We start from the raw sequence: 19,994 nt of genomic DNA, 5'->3' as shown, positions 1-19,994 counted from the left end.
CGAAAAAACAGTGCATAAGCATCCAAGATAGATAGAAGTAACATAAATCTTTATTAAGGACACAGATAAAAATTGGCATGACAGAAGTGACACAAGCAGAACGCACAGAGGTACAGAGATTACCTAAGGTATGTCAATATGATAAAACATATCTCCATTTGTAATGTATACAAGCCAACCAGTCATGGTAAAGTAAAGGGTAAAATCCCCAGACCGCCAGGCAACCCACAAAAGGGGATTAAGAGAGATCATAGTATAAACATAATACTCATACCTAAGGGGGCACTGGACCACTGGCGCAAGGAAAACAGCCCAACGTACGTTTCGGAAGCAACACCGCTTCCTTCCTCAGGGGGTGATGAAGGAACACTCCCTGATGAAGGAAGCGGTGTTGCTTCCGAAACGTACGTTGAGCTGTTTTCCTTGCGCCAGTGGTCCAGTGCCCCCTTAGGTATGAGTATTATGTTTATACTATGATCTCTCTTAATCCCCTTTTGTGGGTTGCCTGGCGGTCTGGGGATTTTACCCTTTGCTTTACCATGACTGGTCGGCTTGTATACATTACAAATGGAGATATGTTTTATCATATTGACATACCTTAGGTAATCTCTGTACCTCTGTGCGTTCTGCTTGTGTCACTTCTGTCATGCCAATTTTTATCTGTGTCCTTAATAAAGATTTATGTTACTTCTATCTATCTTGGATGCTTATGCACTGTTTTTTCGGCTGCTTCTTTATATTATATAGTCAGTGTATCCTATTTTTGTATTGTATTGGGCTCCTAATAATATGATTATCTGGATTTTCATTAAATTGAATCTAAATTATATATATCTATTCTCTAGCCCTATGCACTGTCAATTTTGTTGTTTATCATTATTATAAGGTATAGGAAATATACTGGCGATATTAAGAAAACAGTAATCTACATATCAGAAAAAAATGCTTCATCTTACAAAGCAGCTTTTATTGAACCAAAATAATTCCACATGCAAAATAGAACAAAAATATGAGCAGAAATTAGAAGTGCTTGACATTAGACTGTCGTTGATATGATTTTTCAGGGTTGTCCCTATATAACATCCAACAGTAATCTGCCATCATTGAGTCATTCCAAAAACCCTGGTAGCGCTGTTCCATTACTTTAATGTCCTGATGAAACCGCTCACCTTGTTAATCTCTTACATCCCCAAGATTTTGAGGGAAGAAATCTAAGTGTGAATGCAAAAAGTATGTTTTCGGAGACATGCAACATCCAAGACATTGGTGTGCATTTAGCAATTCATCAACACCTTCAACATATTCTGGAGATTTTTGTTTTCCTAAGAAGTTTTCCATATCATTTAGAGTTCCTTCAAACACATCATCTCTCATAAGCTCTCTGATCTGAGGACCAACAAATACCCCTTTCTTCAGTTTTGCTGGTGAAATGCTGGAAAATTCTGTGAAATGTACTTGAACCCTTATGAATTTGTCTTTGCCATGGCTTTCACAAAGTTTGTAATCAATCCAACTTTTTATGTAGTGGAGGAAGAAAGATTTTTGTTGGAGCAACTAAAAGATTATGCTGAACATTGTCCCTACCTGGAGCATAGATGTTTCTCCATCCCCAATCAAGATGAACATAATGCTTTACTGTATTTCTACTGTCCCATAAACACAAGAAGCAACAATATTTTGTGAAACCTTCTTGCTTTCCCATTAGCAGACCAATCACTTTCAAATCTCCACAGATATTCCATTGATGATGCTTTTATTGTATAGCATCCAAAACAACTGGCAGATTTTCATAACTTTCCTTTAGATGACATGAGTGAGCAATAGGGATTGATGGTTTCATATTTGCATTGTGAAGCAACACTGCTTTCAAACTTCTCTGGGATGAGTCATTAAACAATCACCAATCTGCAACAAAATACTCTCGACTCAGTTCTTCAAAGAGGCCATTCACATTGTTACAGTACACCATTGGCCAATCAACTGTGAAAAATTGTGTTAAAGTGTTACTTCTGTTTCGATAATAACACACTTTGACGTCATCATGAAGAAGATTCTTCTATTTTAACCTAGATGCAAGAAGTTCAGCTTTATCTTTTGACAATGAAAGGTCTCTGATAAGATCATTTAATTAATATTGGGTAAAGCGTTCTGGCTGCTCGGCTGCTCCATCAGATACATACTCATCTTGACTTGAGGTCTCCATGTCTTTGCCAGTAGCTTCAGCTCCATAGTCTTCATATTCTACTTCATTTTCATCCAATCCAGACAACAGTGGTACAAGAACTGGCAAGGTACCATCATGTAGACCTGGTCAAATCACAGATTCAAGTTCAGGGTAATTAATCTTATGTTTGTTCCTTGTAGATAACCTTCGGCACTCAAAGTCAATAACAAAATGAAGTTTCCAATAATATCCACTTTAATGAACAGCCGGCATTAAAGAAAAACAGATGTCAATCCATCCGACGTTTCGGCCACATAACCTTTATCAAGGAAGTCTACAAATATTTAAACATAAAATAAAATATGATTACTGTCATCATGAAAATCAAAAAATGCAAAATTCAAAATTCTTTTGCTTCGCGCACCATCCTCCTTTACACAGAGTGCACCACTCCTGACCTACGTAAAACAGAAGTAGAAGTCATCACTATGATTTTTGGTTTCTCTCCAAACCATGGGAACAGCAAATGGCATAGCCACTTTCCTTATAATCAACCAGTCACGAAGACCATTTGAACAACTTGAGCATATTACATGAGGGGCCAAGCTTTTGTCTTGATCACCAAGTGGACACTTAAACTACATCTGGTACATTTTTTAATATCATGAGTGATTGAACGTACTTGGCCTTTTGGTGTAAAAGAACCACACACATAGCAGAATCTATTTGGATGATTGAGACACTGTCGGGGCATTTTTCTCCTTTAAATCAGATCAAACAGTAGAGTAAGTTCCGTTCAATGGTGGTGACAAATTCCCCCCAAAATGCAATGAGTCGACCAACTATATGTGGATATTTCCCCAGAGATGACAGAGGCAACTTGTATTTAGAACAGATTTTACTGGAGGTAATCCAATAGATAACTATATACAGTTGTGAGGTAAACGGGTCAGCCTATTCTTTACAGATGAACATTTGCAGACAGGCAGTTTCTCACTGTGATATTGGCTGCTTTAAGGTTCTCTCTCTGTGGAGACCCTCACTCAGTTACACCTCAGTGGCTGAGCTGTTTTCTTCCCTCTGAGGCGACTTGCCCTCCGAGAAATGCAGTGAAAATCCTCTCACAATGGCGGCTGTCCACTGCCTTCCCTTCTATCTCCCTATGGCAGGGCTTAGATCCCTGTAGAGGCCTGTCTCCTGTCAGAACCTCACATATCAGTCCTTGCTGCCATCACCATTCTTTTATGACTGACTCAAATCTTACCGCCTCATAACAGTTAGCTCCTCCTCATAACATGTAACTTTCCGAGAAGCAGTCATTGGTTGACTACTCTGTCAATACTCCCATAAAACTCACTAAAACCTTTACTGATGTTGTCCCTGTAAGAAAATTCACAATTAAGTAAGACAAGCAAAGAAAGGAAAAACCACATACACTGAAAATGCAGAAATAACGTAATATAAAAAACTTCTATATCAGAAACTTTATGTGATAGAGCAAAACTAAGCATATTTTTGGAATCTGCACATCAAACTCCATAAAACAGACATATTATCTTTGCTGATGTTTTTTTTGTGTTGACCAGTGTTACTAAAGAACAATATTTTGCAAGAAACTAACTTAGTGTTTTTGCCATTATCAGTGGTAGCAAGGATAACTTTTTCTTGAATGATGGCATTGCTGTGAACATACACCGTCCAGACACCTATATTGGAAGCAAATCAGGTAGGTGTCCAGTTTGAATACATAAAAAGTCATGCTGACTAACATTTCTGTATATTCCACTTTAAAATAGCTGAGTTACTGTAGAAACATTAGTAAAAATATAGAATTAGTAAAATGCTAAGTCAACCAATTTGGCAATGTTTTTTTCGGTGAAAATGGGCAAATGTTAATTGTAAGACAATAGAGATATATAGAATAAATGTGTCTGTTTTTTTGTGTCATTTATTTTTCCACTTTTTTAGATGTGTCTTTTATTATGTCCCATTGGCTTTTCCATTGTAATTAAAGCACATATTAAAATATGAAAAGACTCGAGAGAGAGAGAGTATAAGTATCCTAAAACATTATTTTATTAAATACACAGTTAAAATACCATATATGTGGAATATAAAATTATGATATCAGAGGCTGCAGAAACCATATATTGATCAAGGGAGGCCAGATGATCTCCCGACGGTCACGGCACGGTAGCGCGTCCTTGTAATTGCGGACTGCGCCTGCGCACTGTGCCTGCTGCTGAATGGTTGCGGCCTGGCGGGGGCCTGGCAGCCGCGACCAATCAGCGCACCGGGATGTCGGTTGCAGACAGACATGATAAGGCATTTATATATATAGATGGACTAAGTGACAAATACTGTACTTAAATGCCCTTGTGCAACAAAAGTGAAATGAAAAGATGAAAATATGTGGCTCTCACTCATTTCATATACAGACTGGCATCTGGGTTATATCCATGTGGGTCAAAACATTCCTCAATCTGCCCTGTCACGCTCTCTGCATTTACTCCTGTCCTAATAAGGGCAGTACCAAAGTATAGCTTTTTCCCTCTAAAAAATCCCTCATGATGTGTTTCTTTCTCCGTTAGAAATCATCTGGGGACTGTACTTACTATTTGAAATGGCACCAGCTAGGAGAAGCTAGGGTTGCTCCAGAACAGTGTAGCAAAAATAGTTATACCTTACAAAATAAATAAATAATAGTTAACACTTGTCTATTTTACATCTGCATCATTTTTTAAACATTTTTTTTGCTAGAAGGTTGAAAGGGTTCAAAGTTAATCAGCGATTTTTAAATTTTTCAAACAATTTACAAAACCAATTTTTTTAGGGGCCACATAATATATTTGAAGTAACTTTGAGGGGCTTATGTGACAGAAAATGCCCAAAAGTGGCCCCCTTTTAAACACTTCAAAGTGCTTAAAACCATATTCAAGAGGTTTATTAACTCTTAAGGTGCTTCACAAGAATTAGAGCAATGTGGAAGGAATATGTTGATTAAGCTCCAATTTTTTTATTTTCGCAAAGGTGAAAATAGCTCCCTCTCCCATCTGATTGATACCCTGTGACATCATCATGGGCTGCTGATAGTTGTCATGGCAAATGATAATCTCTGGGTCTGCCAGCTACGGTGGCCTGTTTAGACCGTGCCAGCATTCCCTTCTACACTTTCCATAGTGCAGTGAAAGTAGTTCCCGATTACATGTAGGTTATTGGATCACTTAGGAGAAATTTCACAACAAACTGTGAAGTATTATTTTTTTCTATTAGTTCTTGTAAAAAGTAAACTTGGATCTAAAACACCCACCCAATGGTATAAAACTCTATGAGACTGTGTGAGGGCTTATTTTTTGTAGCCCTGGGCTAACATTTTAATTGATACCAATTTGAGGTAGATGTGATGTATGATGTGTTGATCGACCCTTAACCCCTTTCTGACATGAGATGTACTATCCCGTCCACGGTACCCGAGCCCCTATGACTGGGGACGGGATAGTACATCTCAGCGATCAGCGGCGCTCTCAGCGGGGGGCACCGCTGTTCGCAGCCGGGTGTCAGCTGATTATCACAGCTGATACCCAGCACTATGTGTCAGGGGCAGTCACGGACTGCCCCCAGCATGTAAACCCCTGGCACATTGCGATCAAACATGATCGCAGTGCACCGGGGGATTAGGGAGGCATCTGCGGGGAGGGGGCTCCCTCTGTGCTTCCCTGAGACGCCCAGCACAGCGCAATGTGCTTCGCTGCTCTGGGGGCCTCCTTCCCTGCAGGCCCCCAGATCCAAGATGGCTGCGGGGGCCTGAAGGGAGGCGGCTTCCTCAGTGCCTGCAGAGAGCCTGACAGAGTGCTGTGCAAACTGTCAGATCAGCGATCTGACACATTACAGTGATGTCCCCCCAGGACAATAAAATAAAGTAAAAAAAAGTGTAAAAATAATTTATAAAAAAATCGCTAAATAAATAAAAAAAAATATTCCCTAATAAATTCATTTTTTTGGAAATAAAAAAAAACAATGAAAGTACACATATTTGGTATCGCCGCATCTGTAACGACCTGCCCTATAAAACTGTCCCACTAGTTAACCCCTTTAGTGAACCCCTTAAAAAATAAAAATAAAAACAAAGCAAAAATAATGCTTTATCATCATACTGCAAAAGTGCAATAACGCGCAATCAAAAAGATGTATAAAAATAACGATGGTACTGCTGAAAATGCCATGTTGTCACGCAAAAAATGAGCTGCCACACAGCATCATCAGCGAAAAAATGAAAAAGTTATAGCTCGCAGAATAAAGCGATGCAAAAAAACTGTTTTCATTACATAAAAGCGCCAAAACATAAAAAAACTACAGAAATCGCAGATATCGCTGTAATCATACTGACCCAAAGAATTTAACACATTTATCTATTTTACCACACGCGGAACGGTGTAAATGCACCCCCCAAAATAAATTCATGAAATGCTGTTTTTTTGTTCATTCTGTGTCACAAAAAAAGGAATAAAAAGCGAACAAAAAATGTAACGTGCCCAAAAATGGTACCAATAAAAATATCAACTCATCCCGTAAAAAATAAGACCTCACATGACTCGGTGGGTCAAAATATGGAAAAATTATAGCTCTCAAAATGTAGTGATGAAAAAATATTTTTACAATAAAAAGCGTGTTTTAGCGTATGACAGCTGCCAAACATAAAAACCCGCCATAAATAGTAAATCAAACTCCCCTTTATCACCCCCTTAGTTAGGGAAAAATAATAAAATTAAAAAAAATGTATCTATTTCCATTTTCCTATTAGGGTCAGGGCTAGGGTTAGAGTTAGGGTTTGGGTTAAGGTTAGGGCTAGGGTTAGGGCTGAGATTAGGGTTAGGGGTGTGTTGGGGTTAGGGTTGGAGCTAGAATTGGGAGGTTTCCACTGTTTAGGCACATCAGGTGCTCTCCAAACGCAATATGACATCTGATCTTAATTCCAGCCAATTCTGCATTGAAAAATTCAAACGGTGCTCCTTCCAAGCTTTGCCATTTGCCCAATCAGTGTTTTACTCAGGACAAATTACACAACTTTTGGGGTCCAATTTCTCCTGTCACCCTTGTGAAAATAAAAATATGGGGGCAAAAAGATAGTTTTTGTGGAAAAAAATATGATTTTTTTATTTCCACGGCTCTACGCTATAAACTTCTGTGAAGCACTTGGGGATTCAAAGTGCACACCACACATCTAGATAAGTTCCTTGGGGGAGTCTCGCTTACAAAATGGGGTCACTTGTGGAGGGTTTCAGCAGTTTAGGCACATCAGAGGCTCTCCAAACGCGACATGACACCTGCAGACTATTCCATCAAAGTCTGCATTCCAAAACGTCACTACTTCCCTTCCAAGCCCCAAAGTGTGCCCATACAGTATTTCTCTCCCACATATGGGGTATCAGCATACTCAGGACAAATTGGACAGCAACTTTTGGGGTCCAATTTCTCCTGTTACCCTTGGGAGAATAAAAAAAATTGGGGACTAAAAGATCATGTTTGTGGAAAAAATATGATTTTTTTTCTTTTCACACCCGGGCGTTATAAACTTCTGTGAAGCCCTAGATAAGTTCCTTGCAGGGTCTAGTTTCCAAAATGTTGTCAGTTGTGGGGGTTTCCACTGTTTAGGCACATCAGGAGCTTTCCAAATGCGACATGGCGTCCGATCTCAATTCCAGCCAAAAAAGTCAAATGGTGCTGCTTTCCTTCCGAGCTCTGCCATGCGCACAAATAGTGGTTTACCCCCACATGTGGGGTATCAGCGTACTCAGGACAAATTGCACAATAACTTTTGGGGTCCTGTTACCCTTAGGAAAATAAAAATTGGGGGTGAAAAGATCATTTTTGTAAAAAATATATGATTTTTTAATTTTACGGCTGTATGTTATAAACTTCTGTAAAGCCCTTGGGGGTTCAAAGTTCTCACCACACATCTAGGGTCTTTCCAAACGCAATATGGCATCCGATCTCAATTCCAGCCAAAAAAGTCAAATGGCTCTGCTTCCCTTCCGAGCTCTGCCATGCGCCCAAATAGTCATTTATCCCCCTCGTATGGGGTATCAGCGACAAATTACACACTAACTTTTCGTGTCCTGTTACCCTTGGGAAAATAAAAATTGGGGGTGAAAAGATCATTTTTGTGGAAAAAATATGATTTTTTAATTGTACGGCTGTACATTATAAACTTCTGTGAAGCCCTTGGGGGTTCAAAGCTCTCACCACATATCTAGATAAGTTCCTTGGGGGGGTCTAGTTTCCAAAATGGGGTCACTTGTGGGGGGTTTCCACTGTTTAGGCACATCAGGGGCTCTCAAAACGTGACATGGCGTCCGATCTGAATTCCAGCCAATTTTGCAGTGAAAAAGTCAAACGGCGCTCCTTCCCTTCTGAGCTCTGCCATGCGCTGAAACAGTGGTTCCCCCTGACATATCAGGTATCAGCGTACTCAGGACAAATTTCACAATAACTTTTGCAGTCCAATTTATCCTGTTACCCTTGGTAAAATAATTAAAATTGGACCTGAAGTAATTTTTTTGTGAAAAAAAGTTAAATGTTCATTTTTTTTAAGCATTCAAAAAATTCCTGTGAAGCGCCTGAAGGGTTTCTAAACTTCTTGAATGTGGTTTTGAGCACCTTGAGGAGTGCAGTTTTTAGAATGGTGTCACTTTTGGGTATTTTCTACCCAAATTGTGCTGATGTAAAGTAAACATGTGGGAAATGTTATTAAGTTTTTTGCGTGCTGTATCTCTGTGATTTAAGGGCATAAAAATTCAAAGTTGGAAAATCGCGAAATTTTCAAAATTTTCGCCAAATTTCCATTTTTTTCACAAATAAACACAAGTTATATCAATTAAATTTTACTGCTAACATGAAGTACAATATGTCATGAGAAAACAATGTCAGAATCACTGGGATCCATGGAAGCGTTCCAGAGTTATGACCTCATAAAGGGACAGCGGTCACAATTGTAAAAATTGGTCCAGGCATTAATGTGCAAACCACCCTTGGGGGTAAAGGGGTTATTGCATTCTATTGCAATGTTGCATACACCAAAAAAATCTGTAATTCTGGCTGTTTGATTTTTTTTCTTCTCTATACGCAGTTTAACAATCAGAATGATCAGAATAATTTACATTATATTTTGATAGATTGGACATTAATGATTGCCGCAATTCCAAATATGCGTATTTCTTTTCATTGATTTATTTTTATTGGGGTAAAAGGGGGTGGTTTGACCTCTTGTGGAAGCTGCAATCGTCTAAAGGTCTGTGTCATGTATAGCTAAAATCAAGGCTTCCTATGAACGTCAGCCATGCGCTTGCTTTTACAAGAGAAGCATAATGCCAGGCACGGGGGTCCTCAGCAGACCCCTGGTTGTCATGACAATGATGCCCCATGATCACATCACGTGCATGCCAAAGGGAGCAAGGACGCCAAAGTGTGTAAATACCACTGTCAGAGATTGATAGTGGAATATAGTAGGTTAACCCCTTAGTGACGGAGCCAATTTTTAAAATTCTGACCAATATCACTTTATGTGGTGATAACTCTGGAACGCTTCAACAAATCCCATTGATTTTGAGACTGTTTTTTCGTGGCACATTATAATTTATGATAATGGTAAATTTAGTTTGATATGTTTTGTGTTTATTTATAAAAAATATCAGAAACTTGACAAAAATGTAAAAAAATTGCAATTTTCAAACTTTGAATGATTATCCCTTTAATCCAGATAGTCATACCAAACAAAAACATTAATAAATAACATTTACCACATGTCTACCTTACATCAGCACCATTTTTAAAACACTAATTTATTTTGTTAGGCTTTTAGGAGGTTTAAAAATGTAGCAGTAATTTTTTATTTTTTCAAGGAAATTTACAAAATTTATCTTTTGAGGGACCTATCCTGGTTTGAAGTGACTTTGAGGGTGCTATTTATTGGAAAACCCCAAAAAGTGATACCATTTTAAAAACAGCATGCCCTGACATATTGAAAACTTCTGTCAGGTAGTTTATTAACCCTTCAGGTGATTTTCAGGAATTAATGCAAAGTGGTATAGCAGGAATGAAAAAATGTTTGTTTGCCACCTAAATGTCACTAACTTCTGAACTGACCACTATATCCGGGAGACTCTAAGGCTGCTATTTGGCCATGAACTGCTATGGCAAACATCAGGACCACACAATCATAATGTCGGTGTGTCAATTAGATTAAAGCGGAAGCCCCCACAATCTTTTAACCATTTTTCCGATGTAGTCACTTTTGATAGCAGCAAATATGGGGTTAAACAGACATGGACAGAGCCAAAACTGATCATTTGTGAGACAGCAAGTTGTCAGCTATAGTGGACAGCCAACAGCTGCTGGATTGTCACCTGTGTGGGGATGATATTCTCTTATATCTCAGGTCAGTAAAAATACGTATTGGCTGTCATTGAGGGGTTAAAGGCTCATGATGGATAATTAAATCAACTATCATGTGTGGGGAAAGATGCAGCTTCTGGGTGCAAGCCGTCATCAATGTCAGGAACACGACTTTTGGCCGACATGTATGTCAAAAGTCATGAATTGGATAGAGAGGCATGGTAGATGCTTAAGTTAAATACTAGGCCTCTTTATGGTTTGAACTTACATAAAGAAATCATGTTTAATATTAACATTCATATGCTAATACATAATTAATTATCAATCACAATTTTTTTTGGGGGGGGAAGGGGGTGAGAGTTTTCACTGTGCCTTTGTTTGCTTTTTCTTTTCTTGATCATCTTATGTATTTTACTCCTGTTCAAATAAATGCAGTATTCATATTGTTGTGATCTCATATTGATGTTATTGAAGTTACCTCTTACAGTTCCAAAACTATTTGACTGCGCTCATGATTTATTTCTGCTGCTATATCAAAGTGTGCTGTATGCAAATATAAATACTTGAATGAAGGCCAATTAGCCCAACTATGTATAAATTGGAACCAGAAGGTATTTTAATTTAATAGTATTCCTTCTTTCCTTACACTATGAGTAAGAGCACTCAATGCAAGAAATGCATTGGTAGTATGGATTTTTATGTATTTGCTCTACTTGTTTTAAGCATTTTAAAATTAAGTATTGAATACATTTTAATATACATTCGCTGAGCCAGACAATCCTTACTTAGGCTTTACAAGGCATTACAATTAGTGATGGGCGAGCAATTAAAATGCTTGGGTGCTCGTTGCTCGGGTCGAGCAAATTGGAATGCTCGGGTGCTCGACTCGAGCAATGAGCCCAATGTAAATCTATGGGAAAGCTGAGCATTTTTGCCGCAACCCCCCATCGGGGGTCTTTTTAGGGTCTAAAAATGTCAGAAATCAATGGTAACAGTGCTCAAATGACATGGGAACATTATGGGGAAGACCCCTGGAAGCATTTCTGACTCCTTGGTCACTGCTATTAACAATGTTGCCACTTTTACAGGCGCACACTAAAACATACAAAAGCAAAACCAAAATGGATTTTCCTGGGAACTATGTTAAGGAACATTCTTTCTAGGGTAATGATTTGTATTTAAGGCAAAATAAATACCCCCCCCCAAAAAAAAATGTACTTCCACCACTTGGGCTATGTTCACACATTGAATTTTTAATGCGTTTTTCAACTGTAGCATTGCTTTCAATCAATACAAATGCATTCACTGGGAAATGTCATTTTAACATTTAATAACCTTAGCTGGCTATGTGGAGTGTGACACATCATCAGAGACTGATATTTCACATTGACATGCCTTAATGCAATTGAGTGCAACCATTTCCTCATTTTGATATGCAAGCTGTTTTTTGGCATGCACTTGTTCAGACTAGTTCTTGATGTGCCACCAGTTTTCTGTTATTTATTTACATATTGTGTCATTTATGAAGGAGGGACATTGAAAGCCACAAAGCCTACTTTTATAGTGGCATCAGGCGGCATTAATATTCTAAAAGGGCCATCAGCCAGCTATGCTTTGCTGTTCCCATTATTAAACAGTGGGTCTCCTGTACTGTTATTGCCTTTGTAGTGAGTGGCTGGGCTGCAAAAAATTAGGACGCACCCCAATACCCCTTTGACGAGATGTACAGGAGGACCTCATGAAAAAATGTCCCTATTATAAGAAAATGGGTCTCCCATAGTGTTTGCCTATGCATTTAATGCAAGGCCTGCCTTGCCCCAAAATTACATGCACCCCAATAACACTTATAACAGACATCCTGGATGGCCAAATGAAACCAAAGTTGCCATTTTTATCATTTCGTTCTGCCATACTGTTAGACTATGCATTCAATGCAAGGCCTGCCTTGCCCCAAAGTTACATGCACCCCAATAACCCTTTGAACCAACGTACTGGATGGCTATATGAAACCAGTTCTCATTATTATGATTTTTTTTACTCCCATAAAGCTTTCCCATGAAGTGAATGCAAGGCCTGCCCTGCCAAAAAGTTACATGCACCCCAATAACACTTGGAACAGTCGTCCTGAATGTCCACATGAAACCAAAGTTCCCATTGTTATGATTTTTGTACTCCCATAAAGTTTGCCCATGAAGTGAATGCTAGGCCTGCCCTGCCACAAAGTTACACGCACCCCAATAACATTGTAAAAGATGTCCTGGATGGCCACATGAAACCAAAGTTGCCATTTCTTTCATTTGATACTACCATACTGTTACTGTTAGCCTATGTATTTAATGCACGGTCTGCCCTGCACCAAAGTAGCATACACCCCACTAACCCTTTCAACTGATGTACTTGAGGGCATCATGGCAAAACTGTTCCCATTAGAAGAAAGTGTCTCCCATAGTATTTGCCTATGCATTGAATGAAAATCCTGCCCTGCCCCAAAGTTACATGCAACCCAAAAACACTTGTAACAGACGTCCTGGATGGCCACATGAAACCAAAGTTCCCATAATTTTTTTTACACCCATACAGTTATGCATTGAATGCAAATCCTGCCTTGCCCCAAACTTACACGCACCCCATTAACCCTTTGAACTGACATACTGGATGGCCACATGAAACCAAAGTTCCCATTATTTTTCATTTGGTACTGCCATACTGTTTGCCTATGCATTGAATGCAAGGTCCACCTTGCCACAAAGTTACACACACCCCAATAACCATTTTTAACTGACGTACTGGATGGCAACATGAAAGCAAAGTTGCCATTTTTTCATTTGGTACTGCCATACTGTTAGCCTATGCATTGAATGCAAGGCCTACCCTGTACCAAATTTAGATGCACTCCAATACCCCTTTGAAGAGATGTAGAGGAGGGCCTCCTGAAAACAATGTTCCCATTATTAGGAAGTGGGTATCCCATAGTGTTTTCCTATGCAGTGAATGCAAGGGCTGCAAAAAATTTGGAGGCACTCCAATGCCTCTTGAAAGAGACGTGAAGGAGTGCCTCATAAAAAAAGTTCCCATTATAAAGGAGCCGGTCTTTTATACTTGTAATACCCATACACTAAGTGTATGGGCTTACAAACATTTCCCCCTGGGGGGTACACATCAACATACTGTGTAAACTTTTTTTTTACGGGCATCAAAAACACACTTGCAAAAACCATAGTGGTGTGTTGTGAGTTCATTTTTCCCCTCACCATTGAGGTCTGATGAACTCCCTCCTCTAGTGAAAGAAGGTAGTGAGACTGATTACCAAACACCTGGGCAGCTGGATGATGACTGGGTGGCTGGAATTGAGGACTGGATATAAGGCTGCCGACGCCCTTCTCCCTGGCTGGTGATTTTCCTGCTGGATTCCTGGAGACCAGTCTGATTCCTGCATCTCAAAGCTAAGTTTTCTGCTCTGATTTGTACTCTTCAGTTTTGTTTTTGCTTTGCCTTGTTTTTTGGGAGTTCTGCCATCCCCGGCCGGGGGTGAGCTGGATACCATTTTTGTCTCTGATCTGTTGATATTTTGCTCTGTCTTCAGAATATACCTGAGTGCTGATATAGTCTTTTGAAGCCTAGCGACTTCAGGGCCTGTTTTTCCTATCAGTCGGTTGGCTCATTTTGATAGGGTTTTTGCAGATGGCAGACAGCAGCTTTCCTATCCTGTCCTATGTAGTTAGCTTGGGCCCCATCATTTGCTCAACCTATCTTTCTATCTGTGTTAGTGTCTTAATCTTGCTTCACCGTCATTATATGTTGGGGGCTGCCTATTGCTTTGGGGTCTGCTCTGGGGCAGTTTAGTTTTTCCTCTTTCTGCATTTAGGCTATATAGTTCTCTGGCTGTGATCGAGGGGTTTAGGGCACCGTAGGAACCCCCCACGGCTACTGCTAGTTGTTGTGGATAGGTTCAGGGGTCTGCAATCCGATAGCTGCCAACCTCTTTGGTTTTTCTGGACTTAGCTGGTATTTTGTTTTTTCCTCGTTCGGTGACTCACCATAACAGAATCACCAGCCATACCGCAGATCCTAGGGTACTCAATAGCAGGAGAGAATTGTAAAAAGAAAAAAAAAAAAAAAGTGTCAGAATTTTTTTTTTTTTTTTTTTTTTTTCGTGTGTGCATATTTTTTCCTCTATACCTCTGAGGCCGTAGGGGGAATTTTTCTCTCAATGGAGATGAAGCAATTGTCTGATCGTGTGGAGCAGCTCGCTGCTGAAGTGCGGGGAATTTCCGCCTATCTTGCTCTTTCACATGCTGCTGAACCAAAGATTCCTTCTCCTGATGTATTTTTGGGGGATCGGTCTAAATTCTTGAATTTCAAGAATAATTGTAAATTATTTTTTGCCTTGAAGCCTAACTCGTCAGGGAACTCCGCGCAGCAGGTTAAAATTGCCATCTCTTTGCTGCGCGGCGATCCCAAGGATTGGGCGTTTTCTTTGAAATCTGATGATCCTATTCTGAATAATGTGAATGCATTTTTTCAAGCCTTGGGGTTGTTGTATGATGAACCTAATGCTATTGATCAAGCTGAAAAGACCCTGTTGGCATTAAGCCAGGGTCGGGATTCGGCAGAGTTGTACTGTCAAAAATTCCAAAAGTGGGCGGTCCTTACTACCTGGAATGATGGTGCCTTGGCAGCCCTCTTTCGGAAGGGTTTGTCAGAAACTGTAAAAGATACTATGGTGGGATTTCCTGTTCCCTCTGGTCTTGACGATTCTATGTCATTAGCCATTCAGGTGGATCGGCGTTTACGTGAACGCAAAACTACACGAGAGATGTTACCACCTGTTGAACAAATGTCTGAACCTATGCAATGTGATAGAGTTTTGTCTAGGGCGCAACATCAGGAGTTCAGAAGGCGTAATAAGCTGTGTTTTTTTTGTGGAGATGCTTCGCATATTATTTCTGTCTGCCCTAAACGAGAGAAACGTTGTGCACACACGTTTTCTGTGGGTGGTGTTCAACCTAAGTTTCTTCTGGCAATTACTCTGATCTGCTCCCTGTCCACATTTTCCGCCAAGGCTTTTGTGGATTCAGGAGCAGCTCTGAACCTGATGGACTTGGATTTTGCTAAACGTTGTGGATTTCCTATGACACCTCTGCGGACACCTATCCCTTTGAGGGGTATTGATGCTACTCCTTTGGCGAAGAATAAACCTCGGTTTTGGACCCAGGTGGTAATGCGGGTCACCACTGACCATCAAGAAAATTGCAGATTTTTGGTGTTGCATAATTTGCATGATACCATTGTTCTGGGGTTTCCCTGGTTGAAAATCCATAATCCAGTTCTGGATTGGAAATCTTTGTCTGTGGTGAGTTGGGGTTGTCGGTGTGCCCTTAGTGATGCTCCTGTTTTCTCCACCTCTCCCCAGTCACATGATGTTCCTGACTATTTGGCTGACTTTTATGATGTATTTAGTGAGAATGAGTCTGCGTCTTTTCCTCCTCATAGGAGTTATGACTGTGCTATTGAGCTGAACCCGGGGTGTAAATTCCCCAAGGGTCGGCATTTCAATTTATCTGTACCCGAGCACGAGGCTATGCTATCCTATATTAAGGAGGCATTGGAGAAGGGTCATATTAGACCATCCTCTTCACCCTTAGGTGCTGGGTTTTTTTCGTGGCTAAAAAGGATGGTTCATTAAGGCCTTGTATTGACTATCGTGCCCTCAACAAAATTACTTTTAAATATCAGTATCCGTTACCCCTGATTTCTGATCTATTCTCCAGAGTTAAAGGTGCTTGCTGGTTTACCAAGCTTGACCTCAGGGGGGCGTAAAATCTTATTCGCATTAAGCATGAGGATGAATGGAAGACGGCGTTTAATACTCCGAAGGGACATTTTGAGTACCTGGTGATGCCTTTTGGGCTCACTAATGCCCCTTCTGTCTTCCAGTGCTTCATGAACGATATATTCCGAGACTTTGTGGATAAATTTTTGATTATCTATCTGGATGATATTTTGATCTTCTCCAAGAATTGGGACTCATGTGGAACATATTCGGACTGTGTTCCGGATTTTGAGGGAGAATTCCCTGTATGTCAAGGGATCGAAATGCCTTTTTGGGGTACAGAGGATTTCATTTTTGGGATTTATTTTTTCTCCGTCAACTATTGAAATGGACCCGGCCAAGGTACAGGCCATTTATGATTGGGTTCAGCCCACTTCTTTGAAGGCCCTCCAGAAGTTTTTGGGTTTTGCTAATTTTTATCGGAAATTTATAGCTAATTTTTCTGGTATTGCCAAGCCATTGATGGATTTGACTAGGAAGGGTGCTGATGTGCTGAATTGGTCTCCGGAGGCTGTTTCTTCCTTTCAGGAGCTGAAGCGAAGATTCACTTCTGCTCCGGTTTTGCGGCAACCTGATGTCTCACTCCCGTTTCAGGTGGAGGTGGACGCTTCTGAGATTGGTGCAGGAGCGGTGTTGTCCCAAAAAGATCCTGTGACATCTAAAATGAATCCTTGTGCTTTCTTTTCCCGAAAGTTCTCCCCATCCGAACGTAACTATGATGTGGGGAATCGGGAACTGTTGTCCATGAAATGGGCATTTGAGGAGTGAAGACATTGGTTGGATGGAGCCAAACACCAAGTCGTGGTCCTTACTGACCACAAAAATTTGATTTACCTGGAGTCGGCCAAGCGCTTGAATCCTAGACAGGCTAGGTGGGCCTTGTTTTTCACACGTTTTGATTTTGTGGTCTCTTTTCTTCCGGGCACTAAGAATGTCAAGGCAGACGCCCTCTCTAGGAGTTTCCTTGCTGATTCTCCTGTTGTGACTAAGCCTGCTACCATCTTAGGTGAGGGGGTAGTTCTTTCTGCCATCTCACCCGATTTGAGACGTGCTCTGGAAGAGTTTCAGGAGGACAAACCTGAGCGTTGTCCCAGTGGAAAGTTGTATGTTCCTGACCAGTGGAGGAAGTGAGTGATGTCTGAAGTTCATTGCTCTGCATTGGCTGGTCATCCAGGTATTTTTGGTACTAGAGATCTGGTGAGTCGATCTTTTTGGTGGCCCGCCTTGTCTCGTGATGTCAGGAATTTTGTGCAGTCCTGTGGGACTTGCTCCCGGTCTAAACCTTGTTCTCGCTCTAGTGGCTTGTTGATGCCTTTGCCAGTGCCCAGGAGGCCATGGACCCATATTTCAATGGATTTTATCTCTGATATGCCTGTCTCTCAGAGAATGACTGTTATTTGGGTGATTTGTGATAGATTCTCTAAGATGGTCCATCTTGTACCACTCCCTAAGTTGCCATCTTCCTCTGAGTTGGTGCCCTTGTTTTTGCAACAGGTGGTTCGCTTGCACGGGATTCCTGAGAACATTGTATCTGACAGAGGAGTTCAGTTTGTGTCTAGATTTTGGAGGACTTTCTGTTCCAAGCTGGGAATTCAGTTGTCCTTCTCCTCTGCGTTTCACCCTCAGACCAATGGGAAGACGGAGAGAACAAACCAGACTTTGGAGTCGTATTTGAGATGTTTTATTTCTGCCGATCAGGATGATTGGGTTTCATTTTTGCCCTTGGCCAAATTTGCTTTAAATAATAGAGCTAGTTCTGCCACTTTGATGTCACCTTTTTTTTGTAACTTTGGTTTTCACCCTCGATTTTCTTCAGGGCAGGTGGAGCCTTCTGCCTGCCCAGGTGTTGACACTGTGGTGGAGAGAATGCACCAGATCTGGGACCAAGTAGTGGATAAATTGTCTCTCTCCCAGGAAAAGGCCCAGCGGTTTTCCAACCGGCGTAGGACCGTTGGTCCTCAGTTTAAGGTGGGTGATATGGTTTATTTGTCATAAAAAAATATCGCTATGAAGGTGGCTTCTCCTAAGTTTAAGCATAGATTTATTGGACCTTACAAGATTTTGGAGATTATTAATCCGGTCTCTTTTCGGTTTGCTCTTCCTGTCACATTTAAAATTCATAATGTGTTTCATAAGTCCTTGTTGAAGAGGTTTGTTGAACCAGTAGTTCCTGTTGTGGCACCTCCTGACCCTGTATTGTTTGAAGGTAACATGGAATATGAGGTAGAGAAGATACTGGATTCCCATCTGGCTAGACGGAGACTCCAGTATTTGGTTAAGTGGAAGGGTTATGGTCAGGAGGATAATTCCTGGGTCTCTGCCTCTGATATTCATGCCGAAAGATTGGTGCGTGCCTTTCATCGGGCTCACCCGGATCGCCCTGGTGGCATGGATGAGGGTTCGGTGACCCCTCCTCAAGGGGGAGGTACTGTTGTGAGTTCATTTTTCCCCTCACCATTGAGGTCTGATGAACTCCCTCCTCTAGTGAAAGAAGGTAGTGAGACTGATTACCAAACACCTGGGCAGCTGGATGATGACTGGGTGGCTGGAATTGAGGACTGGATATAAGGCTGCCGACGCCCTTCTCCCTGGCTGGTGATTTTCCTGCTGGATTCCTGAAGACCAGTCTGATTCCTGCATCTTAAAGCTAAGTTTTTCTGCTCTGCTTTGTACTCTTCAGTTTTGTTTTTGCTTTGCCTTGTTTTTTGGGAGTTCTGCCATCCCCGGCCAGGGGTGAGCTGGATTCCATTTTTGTCTCTGATCTGTTGATATTTTGCTCTGTCTTCAGAATATACCTGAGTGCTGATATAGTCTTTTGAAGCCTAGCGACTTCAGGGCCTGTTTTTCCTATCAGTCGGTTGGCTCATTTTGATAGGGTTTTTGCGGATGGCAGACAGCAGCTTTCCTATCCTGTCCTATGTAGTTAGCTTGGGCCCCATCATTTGCTCAACCTATCTTTCTATCTGTTTTCATCTTGCTTCACCGTCATTATATGTTGAGGGCTGCCTATTGCTTTGGGGTCTGCTCTGGGGCAGTTTAGTCTTTCCCCTTTCTGCCTTTAGGCTATATAGTTCTCCGGCTGTGATCAAGGGGTCTAGGGCACCGTAGGAACCCCCCACGGCTACTGCTAGTTGTTGTGGATAGGTTCAGGGGTCTGCAATCCGATAGCTGCCAACCTCTTTGGTTTTTCTGGACTTAGCTGGTATTTTGTTTTTTCCTCCTTCGGTGACTCATCATAACAGTGGTTGTTGCATCACGGAACACGTTCACCCTGGTGATCTAGTTGTGGTGTTGGAAGAAATGTGGAGGATGGCCTACTAAAAATGCTTTCCCAATTCAAAGGAGCGTTGTATGACTTACAAACATTTTCTTCTTGGGAGTACACATCAACCTACTGTGTAAAAAAAATTTTTTTAAAGGGCATCAAAAGCACCCTTTCACACAATAAGTTGGCCATTGCATCATGGACCATAGTCACCATGGTAATCTAGTGGTGGTGGATGATGAGGATGAGAAGAAGGAGGAGGATAACACCAAATAGCCAAAATCATGAAGCGTAAACCCATGTGTGGGTGTGAATAGGTGCATGGGAATAAACCTCCCAAA

General features: G+C 41.0%; 1 protein-coding gene across 1 annotated transcript in view; it reads left to right on the top strand.

Annotated features, from left to right (window-relative positions):
• LOC141100710 (uncharacterized) overlaps positions 1-19,994 on the top strand; it is a 503,724-nt gene that overhangs the window by 271,073 nt on the left and 212,657 nt on the right. Inside the window, exon 38 of the mRNA XM_073589357.1 lies at positions 3,808-3,890. Within this exon, the coding sequence (XP_073445458.1) occupies positions 3,808-3,890 (83 nt within the window). The remainder of the gene's footprint in view (positions 1-3,807; positions 3,891-19,994) is intronic.

This window comes from Dendrobates tinctorius, unplaced genomic scaffold (genome assembly GCF_039654945.1).
Source record: "Dendrobates tinctorius isolate UK_male_01 unplaced genomic scaffold, ASM3965494v1 ptg000107l, whole genome shotgun sequence".
Classification (NCBI taxonomy): domain Eukaryota; kingdom Metazoa; phylum Chordata; class Amphibia; order Anura; family Dendrobatidae; genus Dendrobates; species Dendrobates tinctorius.
This window is presented reverse-complemented; position numbering and strand designations above follow the sequence as displayed.